Here is a 9,976-nt window from a genome sequence, read left to right as displayed (position 1 = left end):
TAGCAAATACAGCAGCACAGGAGATAGGGAGCCCCACAAGTGTCCCACTGAATTAACTAACCAACCTACTCACAGCAGTCCCAAACTGAATTTTGAACTGAAAAAAACCGCTGTCTTGTACAAGAGCTCTCCAAGGAGCCTAAAGAAAACCCATTTACTTTCTAGAGGGGCAAGAAGAAACTTTTGCTCTATAGAGAGTATCCCGTTTCCCTTTTATGAAACAAGGTTCCTTTCTGCTGCAGCAGAAAGCCTTCATTTAAGCTACAAGGTTGAATGTAGCTTACTAGCTACAAGTACACCACGAACATACCTACAGGTACATACATACATACATACTAGCACTCAGTACAGGACAACATGGTAGAAACTAGAAAGACGGCATTTTGCAAAATTCCAACAGCAACCTAGCCTGTTCAAGCCAAAAGCTGTCACGATATTAACCAGGACAGTCTAAACACCACAACTGAATTACAGACATCATGAGCGCAGGTAAGTATCATGAAAGAGAATATAAGCTGACGATTTATTTGCAGGAAATAGTTGGCAACCTATTCAGAAATTAAGCATCATCTAGAAAAAGAGAAAACATCTCTCAAACACCCAGTCAAGGTTACTGATACAATTAACCCAGAGATCTGAGGAGACTGTTGTTCAGACAGTCCTATGACTTGGCAGGACATCACTTCCAAGGAATTTCAGTCCAAGAGGCCACTGGCAAGGGAAGACAGCTCTTCCTCCTGAGCTGTACAGCTATGATGAAAAGCATCCCACTTGTTTTTTGGGAGGTACTGAATCAAGCGCATTCTACGCAGGAGAGACAGCATAGCACATCAAAGCAGCAACACAGTCAGAAAAGTCATTGATACCACTGACAGAAAAAAATGAAATTAATTACCCACAGTGTACTGAAATCACTGATGTGCACAAGCCAAAAGGCTATGGGTTCCTAATCTTCAAAACAGCAACAACTCAAAAACTAACCACAGTTGCACAGACAAAAAATGACTGGGAAAACGCAAGTAACAAACCAACCCAGAATCTCACAGAGCTGTCCTAATGCACCAGGGAACAGAGAGGAAACAGGACAAGAAAAGTGCAATAGTACTGAAATCGCCCATTTCAGACAGAGCCTCTGAAGCAGAATGAGCACTGGGCCTGGCACAAGGGGATGTGGCTGAGCAGGGACCTTCCTTACCAGCAGCAGCCAGCAAGCTACAGCACAGTGTTCATCGCAGAGGATGCCAGTCTAGCTCTGTCTTGAAACAGAGAAACCAAGAATGTCTTTGGTGCTAATAAAACTCTAGAACAAAGGATAAGGACAGTCAACAGACATAAGAAATCTAGCTAGTAGGTTGGTTTTGAAGCTGGAGGGTGAGGGGCAGGAATGGGGGGGGAAAAAAAGAAGTTTTCATTTGGAGAAAATACTTCCTTCCCCGGGCATGCTACATGTGATCACATGGTGGGTAGACCAGCAAAGCTTCCATACAAAACTTTCACAAGGAAGATCCTTGGAGGACAGAAGAATCCATTTCTGATGGCAAGAATTGAGTCTCACAATCAACATGGGAGAACAAAGAAAAGAAAGATTAAGAAAGAAAAAAAAAAATACATAGCTAGCAAAGATTTCTTAAACTGTGTTCGAATTTTCACAGGCAAATTTTGGGATAATCAGTCCCTAAGTGTTAAACTAAGGCTGTAGTTTGGCAAACACTTTAAACTGGCATAAATTTGCATTGCTGCTGAAAGAAAGTCTCACCATCTGCCAGTCCCCGGTGCCAGCACAAACATCTGAACACTGAACCAGGAGCACTTCTTTTGCCAATTTTTCAGATGGATCAGTTCCCCAAACCAGTTCACAGGATGGCCATGTAAATACTTGTGCTGGCAAAGAAGAGTGACTACTTCTCCGGCAGTGCCAGACAAAAGCGTTTGTTGAACTACAGCCTAAGACACAGGGGTATGGAGAAGTTCTTACCAGTCACAGGCAGTGCTCTCCACCCTCAGACACACAATATCCATACCACACTTCAAAGTCACAAACACCACAAAGTTGCCCCTCAGAAACCGGTATATCTTTGTAATTTTCTCTAGTAGGAGAATCTGCCAGAATCTCAGCAACGTTCACGTTTTAGTTTTCACTGGCCATAAACAAGTGTCTTTTCTGGATGCTGTGCTTCTAGATCAAAAGATCATTCGCATTAGAGACAACAGACAGCCTTTTGATCACTTGTTCTGTTTGGGACCCAAAATGCTTGTACACGAGGAACAACAAATGAAACTGTACTCTTCATGTCAGGGCTCTACCCCAACAGGGATATAAGAACCATGGGCTGCTGAGTATCCATGAATCACCATACAACCTTTCACTGACCAGCACACTCATCTAGAAGAAAACACTATGGTCAACAGAAACATCGCTGTCAGGAAAAGAACATGTAAGTATGAGCACTGGTTGTATCTTATATCAAAGTCTAGCAACTCAAGTGAGTATTGGGAGACTGAGAGAGACCTAGCCATGCTTTCCCACAACTTGGCGACAAATTCAAACCCATGTAGTCATCCATTAGAAACCAATTAGATCAGTAAGTTTTCTACCAAGAAATAAATTCAAGGTGTGATAGTGAAATAAATCCCCAGAACGATACAGAAGGATCTCTGTAACCAAGCATGCCACAAGCAAATTGAGGGGAAGCCCCTACTTTACAGACATTCCTCAGCCCAGAACCCCAGCCACAGCTCTTGGGTCCTCTGATCAGAGTGGGACTCACCAAAGCTGCAGCAGAGCCCAACAACCGCCTCTGTGATCGCTTTCCTTCTACCGGCATTCTGCCACCATCGTCACTTCCCAGTACCTGCTTGGTTGCCAAGCCCCTTTCCTCTACCTCTTATTTTCATCTGTCTTGTTACTGCCACATGGTTATATTTTGAAGAATAAGACACAGCGGAAAGAACATCCAGAAATCTTACTCAGGTCTCCTGTATGCTATTTTAAACAGCATCTGCAAAAGTCAGACTTAACCTATCCCCCTCCCATGTTCTCTGCCCCTTCTCAGCGCTACACGGCTGCTGACAGCTTCAGCTCTATCAGCTGATTACTGCTCCTTAGCTACATTTCTCCTTCCTTGGTAACATTAATCCAATGTGTTTATAGGAAAACTGCAACATAAATAAATGGCCAGAGTAGGGAGCCTCTTCTTTACAGTTTATAGAAAAGCTAACAGCAGGGTATGATAAATTCACTCACTCTTAGAAGATTATTTCCTAAAGGACTTTGAAAGAAGCTAATTTAGTAGGACACAGTCAGACTAGTCCGAATCCAGAGCCCTCTAGGTCTTCAGAGAACTCCAGGATGCTCTAGCACACAGCATCATATCAAAAACTGACGACCATCTAGGGAATTACAAGCAGCAGTTAAAGTACTTACAATCAGGATGGTTTATTTTGAGATTGGAGGCGGGGAGAGAGTAAGAGATGAGGAATTATGTAATTCAACCATTTCAAGAAAAAGCAGAGAAGCAGGCTTGCACAATGTGTGGCTAATACAGCAAATTTTTAAGTCACTGATGGCTGAGAAGCAGCAGGTGCCACTGGCCCACTGGTAGAGACAGGAGAGCAATAAAATGCAGCAATGTGAACTGTAGGTCTTCTGACAGGTTACAAGGAGTGGGAATGAAGCAAAAACTGAAGGGATGTAACAGGGACTGTCAAGCTGTCTATTCAATCTCCTACCAACAGAAGGCACAGGGTAGGGTTAGGAGATGGGTGGCACTGGATATGATGGGAGCAGAAGCAGGAACAGCTGGTAGATCAGATGTCCATTTATATGGCTGATTATTACGAATCCGGTCCATGACTGGGATGTCCCACTATTATCGCAGTACCAGTTTAAGATGCAAACTTCAGATTTATATGAAGTTTTAGATGATCAGCACCGTCCACACTACAGAGAGAGAAACCTAGCAAAAAAAAAAATATCAGAAAGCTGCCCTCTCTCTTAACCCCTTCTCAGCCTCTGTAGGGGGAAGGAGAAAAAAACCTTCTCACCTGGGTGAGACTCAGGAGGATTTCATTCCCTGACTTTGATGAGCAGGTTTATACCTCCACTGGCTATCTAAGACCGAACAGGCAGGAAAGAGAAATACGTGCACATACAAGTGTGGTAATTGATAAGAGAAAGGAAAAAAAACCCAAACACAAAGACAATTAATATTTTGGTAAGAGATGGAAGAAGAAAAACCTGGGAAATAAAAGGAAGTAGGAGAAAGACACTACAGCTCATGTATGCAAGTATGTGCCATCATCTGCTAGAGAAAAGAAGGAAGCAGAGTCTGCAAAGAAAGAGACTAAAAGAACAAAAGCAAGGAATGCAGTAAGTCAGGACTTCTGAGATGAGTAAATAGTTAGCCATTCTCTTATAACTGCTGCTGTACTGTCCACACACCACAGAGGTAGTTGGCTAGTTTATACCTACTGCTATAATATATATATACTGCTATATAATACTGCTATATCTTATATATAAGATACCTTTCAGGCTGGAGCCATCTATTGATGATGGTCAGGTCTAGGTAGAACCACGTCAGTTTAAGTAGATCAGTTTTAGGTAGCCCAGTTAGTCTAGAGAAAACCTCTCACAGAGACTTTTAGATGTAAAATCTCAGGTTTCTCACACTTAAATTTTAGCTTATTTCCTGTCCTTTTACCTTAAGAGGCAGGCCCTGGTGAATGTAAATCAGTTTGAAACAGATGCCATTAAAACAACGTAGCTTTTTCCCTGACAGTTTTACAGGCTAAGAGATGCAGGGTACATACCAAGACCCATTTCTTTTCCCCTTTTCATGTACTGCTTCTAGATACTTTGTAGAAGTGATGGCAAGGTCATCGCCAAAAACACCAACAGGTATACAAGTTAAGTCTTAATTAAATTTGAAGTATCATCTCTTCCATTTTATCTACAGCTATTTTTCCCCAACACCAAAACCAATTCTTGATCAACAGCATCATTAAAACCTTCGATCAGTAATCCATTCATTTCTGTAAAAGTACCCAGCTGCTAGTTAAAGCACAAAGAATAAGACTCTAAGATAGGTGTATTTAGTTAACAAAACATTTTTGAAGACTCAGTAATAGAAAGAGGGTAGGAATTCCAGCACATTTTGGAGCAGATTTATTTATGAATCATTCCCTTTAATAGCATATGCTTGTTTACAGAGCTTGAACTAGATCTGGTAAAGGTTAAAGATTCAATAAAAGCTCCTGTGACTCCTGTAACATAATGCCAATCCTTGCACAACATTCAAAACCAAAGCCAGTTTTCTAAGACGACACTGCAGTGAACCCAACAACAATATTTGAAATAACTGTCTGCAAGTGGTTTGGGTTTTTTGCTTGTTTTTTTACTTAAAGGTCTATTAAAAAAAAATTAAAGTTAGGCTTAAAAAACCAAATCAAAACAACACACCCTGAGAACTGTTAATACAAAATCATCTTCTCCTCAAAGCTACAACATTGCACATCTGATTTCTCAGTAAATGACTGTTTGAGGAAACACAAACTCCTGGACTTCATTAATGAGCACAGCCCAATTCTAGCAGGTCCCCTGTTGCATGAGGTGTAGTATCAAACTGCAATCATTTCATACCGTGCCAACCCATCACCCAACAATGGCAGCATTTTAAAGAGTGCAGGGGGATCCCCAAGGGCTGGAATTCTTTTGCTGGTTCAGATGCTGGGGAATTACGAATCTCACCAGTGACGCTGCAAATTGGTTTATTTAGCACCTTCAGTAAAATGGTACACTAAGTTCTCCCCACACCAGCTATGCAAACCACAGTATTGCAACATACACACACAGGAATAGTAAAATTATTCTGTAAGGGCTCAGTCGGTCAATGTGTGCCACATTTCCATGCATTTTGGTCCTGTTACTTGAAATAAACCAATAAGAATAAATATTATGTGTGGATTGTTCCTTTAAAAAAGTCTTTACTGTGAATGCAAATCCAGCATACCCATCAAGATTTGAAAGCAGACCGTATTTGACTAAATGAACTAAGCAGCTGTCACCATGCAAAGCGCAGTAACTGAAAAGCACCCGAGGAACCTGTTGCAGCTATCACAGCATCTCCACTGCACACCCATCTATACTGCCAAGAATAAAAAGTATACCAGGGCTTCAGCAGCAATGCAATCAAACCTCGATTCAGAAAAAGCAGGGCCAAGTGAAGAAAAAATTACTTCAGATAACCCAGAAGTGTCTCGATGTTTATTTTACATCTTCCCTTTCACCCTGTAAACAGCCAGGAGCTCTGAAGGGATGTACAGAAGTTTCCACCACCAGACTGCTCCCCCCACCACAGTCGTTCAACTCAACTTACTGTGGCATTAATGGCAGAGGAAAGGTGCAGTTCTCCATGGAACTGCAAAAGAAGAGAGATGCGAGTCACATCACTCCTACCGCTGCTGACTTTCCAAATAAGCATTCCCCCACGTTTCAGCAGATCAGACTGACTTGTCCATCTCTTGTCACCAACTGCTTCTGTTTATTCAGCTCAGGAGTGAATCTGTGAGAGTGTAACTTACAGTTTTCATTCTGCTCTTGCTGAAACTTTAAGCAACTGAGCTTTCCTGCAGCACTGCAAGCCCTGACTTTCATGGGGAGATAAGCAAGGCAAGGTGAGAAGACAAAGTAACATATTTCTGTACCACCAAGGAGTAAAGCACTGCATCCTTACTGATCGGACCCCCGCACCTGTTCTGATCCCCCAAACACAGAGGAATTTCAGCAGTTGACTGAAAACCAGGTGAGGCTGAACAATCTTCATTGCTTTGCTGCTGCTCCACAAAAGCATGCAGCATGAAGAGATTTTTCTCTGTCTTTCACCATTAGCAAAAGTATTAGTTAAGATACAGTAGTCCAGGAATCACATGCATGATTTGGGATTACAATTCCAGAAGTCCTCTTCTAAAGCCCTGGCATATATTATTTACAGAAGCATATCGCTGCACATAAAACCAGAAGCAGTATTCCTCTTTGCTGCATAAAACTGAAACCCAGCAAAGACACTGGTATTTTTAGAGTGCAAGTTGGAAGCACTGGGGCCTCGACAAGATTTAGGACTGTCCAAAAGATAAATTGGCTTAGAAAAGTCCAAGCTAACAGGGATCTAGGAGGAATCTAGACCATGTTCCCTCTAAAAAGTTTTAGCATAGAACTGGTTCAACTCAAGGTAGCAAAGACCGCGTTTCAAAAAACTGAAAAGTTCCCACCCACTTTTCTTTATCACGGGAGTTTCCCGTGCTCCAAACAAATCCAAAGCTGTTTTTTGCCTTTCAGTTTCTCCCCTCCTCCCTCTCGCAGCTTCCTACCAGCTGAGATTCTGCAGCTGCAGCAACAACAGCCTGTCTGTGACAGCGCAACCACCACGGCCGGATGGTTCCTACCAATTCACTAGCTTCCTTATGTTTTAACAGAGGTAGCAACTTGTAAAGGGGCTTCCCCCCCTCTTTTTAAAAAAAAAAAAAAAAAAAAAAAAAAAAAAAGATACTGATGAATATTCATTACAAGCCCTTTACCAAGGGCGTGAATTTAAAGGACTAGAAGGGAATTGCAAATTAGGCTAATACAATGGGAGATTTTGACTCAGTTCTCCGGTCTCAAAACACAGCTAGAGTAAGATTTTTGCAGAAGAGAGACTTGATGATAGTATTAAAAAAAAAAAAATCTCTCCCCAAAGCCAGCCTGCTCCTCAAGGCTGTGACTCACTGCAGCACCAACTGCCAGGGGCTCACACCGTAACTCACCGGTTACTGTGCCACCGGGGCACTCGCTCACCGATGCGCATCTCCCCAAGTCCAGCACTTGGCAGGCCGCACTCTGAGCCAGGACTTACCAAAACCCGGCCCCTTCACCCATTCACCCTCAACGGGTGCTGCTGCGGGGAAGATGCGGGGCGCTGCTCCTCCCGAGGCGCGATGCAGCCGCCGCCCCCCGTTTTCAGGAGCCCAGGAGTGTATTGCTTTCGGTTTTTACGGGAGAGCACGGCAGAAGTTGCATTTCAATAGTCATCGCCTAGCGGGATAAGCTTCCAGGTCAAGTTTTTAACAAAACGCAGGGATAGAAATGAGATCGCGGGTTTTTTTGTTGTTTTGGGTTTTTTTTTTTTTTTAGTTTGGTTTTTCCCCTCCTGCTGGGGAAAAGCGAAGGGACAAACAAACCTTTTTCACATCCTCTCGGTCGAGAGCAAGCCCCGGGCACTGACCGTGTACAACACCCGTCCGGCGCCCGGGCTGCGGCCCATCCGGCCCGGGCCCGCCGCTGGGGCTGAGGGTCCCGGTGCGGGCGGGCGGCGGGAGGCGGCTGCGGGCGCGCACGCCCGCAGATAAACAGAGAGACAGACGGACAGGCAGGCAGGCTGACAGGCGGACGGACGTGCGCACACGCACGCACACCCGCGGACAGGCGCACACGTGCGCGCACTCACACCCCCGCCCGGGGAAGCGCCCGGCCCCGCCGCTCCCCCCCCCCGTCCCGGGGCACCGGGGGTCCCGGCTCCCGCACTCACTTTCGTCCTGCCGTTGATTTTGTAGTTGCCCAGCTTGCCGTTGCAGTGTCGGATGAGATCGTCCATGCTGTTCATGAGGAGCCGGATGGTCTGGCAGCCCGGCTCCTTGCCCTCCACCCAGGTGATCTTGTCGCCGCGGATATCCTTGGAGGAGTCGCTCTTCTGGCTGACGAGCTGCCCGTCGGTGAAGCGGCCGGTGTGGTGGAGGGCCCGCACCTCCTGGGCCACCAGCCCGCCCAGCTCCTTGCCGAGGAAGTCGTCCACCACGCAGATGCCGTGCTTGTTCATGCAGGGCACGATGTACTCCAGCGCCAACCGCTGCGGCACCAGCGACTTCGTCTGCCCGTTGGGGCGCAGCGCCGCCCCGCCGGGCCCCGCCTGCACGCCGCCCGGGTACAGGTTCGACTTGTCCCGGTACAGCAGCACCGCCTCCCCGGAGGGCGACGGGGACTGGGCCGCGGCCGGGGCCTCCGCCTCACCGCCGGCGGCCGCGGCGGCATGGTTGTTGGTCAGCGGGGCGGCCTCGGCAGGGACCTCCGGGGACGCCGGCGCTGCGCCCTTCCCGGCCGCGGCTCCCGTCGCCCGGCTGCCGCCTCCCGCCGCGGCCCCGGCACTGTGGGCGCGGGTCGGCGGGGGATGCCCGCCGCGGGGCTCGGCAGCGCCCCCTGCTGCGCCCGCCGCCGCCGCGCCGCCGCCGCGGCAGATGAGCTTGTGCTTCTTCCAGTCCTGGCGCTGGTGCTCCTTGCTGCAGTAGAAGGAGCTGCGGCAACGCCCGCACCGCAGCAGGTTCTCCATCTTCCCGCACAGCTCGCAGTACTGCCGGTCCCGCTCGCTGCTGCCGCCGCCGCCGCCGCCGCTGCTCTCGCCGCCGCCCTGGCCGGCCCCGCCGCCGCTGTCATTCGCCATGGTGCTGGTGGTGGTGCCGCCGCAGCCCCGCTCCGCCGCCGAGGGGTTATGTAAGGAGGCGGGCGGGAGCGGCGCTAACGCGGGCCCCCGCCCGGCCGCGCGGGGAGGGAGCGCTCACTGCATCATGGCCGCCCGGCTCCGCCGCGGCCCCCGCCGCCCTCCGCCTCCGCCGGCCCGCGGCCTCCTCCGGGGCGGCCGGGCGCGGGGCTGCCGCGGGGGCCCGCGCCGCCCTCCCTGCGCCGCTAACGCCGCTAGCGCCGCCTCATCGCCGCCCCGCCGGCGGCGCGGCCGAAGGGAGGGGGGCGGGGGGGGGGAGGGCGGGGGGGGGGAGGGGGGGGGGGGGGGGAGAGCGGCGGCGGGGGGCGGCCGGCTGGCGCGGTGCGCTTGGGGAGGGGGTGGGGGGAAGGCTCCTTCCGCTCCCCGCCGGCCTCTCTGCCCAGTGCGCGGGCCGGCGCGGCCGCCGCCTCTCCCCGCCGCGCCTCCGCCGCTGTGTCCGGGCGAGGAGG

General features: G+C 48.7%; 1 protein-coding gene across 3 annotated transcripts in view; it reads right to left on the bottom strand.

The window, feature by feature from the left end:
* EGLN1 (egl-9 family hypoxia inducible factor 1) overlaps window positions 1–9,699 on the bottom strand; it is a 35,955-nt gene extending 26,256 nt beyond the window's left edge. For all 3 annotated transcript variants that reach the window (XR_012622491.1, XR_012622492.1, XM_074818483.1), the window contains exon 1: window positions 8,565–9,699. Coding sequence is in view for 1 of the 3 variants with exons in the window: in XM_074818483.1 (XP_074674584.1) it covers window positions 8,565–9,470 (906 nt within the window). In the remaining 2 variants the exon portion in view is untranslated. The remainder of the gene's footprint in view (window positions 1–8,564) is intronic.
* Between the last annotated feature and the right edge of the window lie 277 nt (window positions 9,700–9,976).

This window comes from Strix aluco, chromosome 3, assembly GCF_031877795.1.
Source record: "Strix aluco isolate bStrAlu1 chromosome 3, bStrAlu1.hap1, whole genome shotgun sequence".
Taxonomy (NCBI): domain Eukaryota; kingdom Metazoa; phylum Chordata; class Aves; order Strigiformes; family Strigidae; genus Strix; species Strix aluco.
This window is presented reverse-complemented; position numbering and strand designations above follow the sequence as displayed.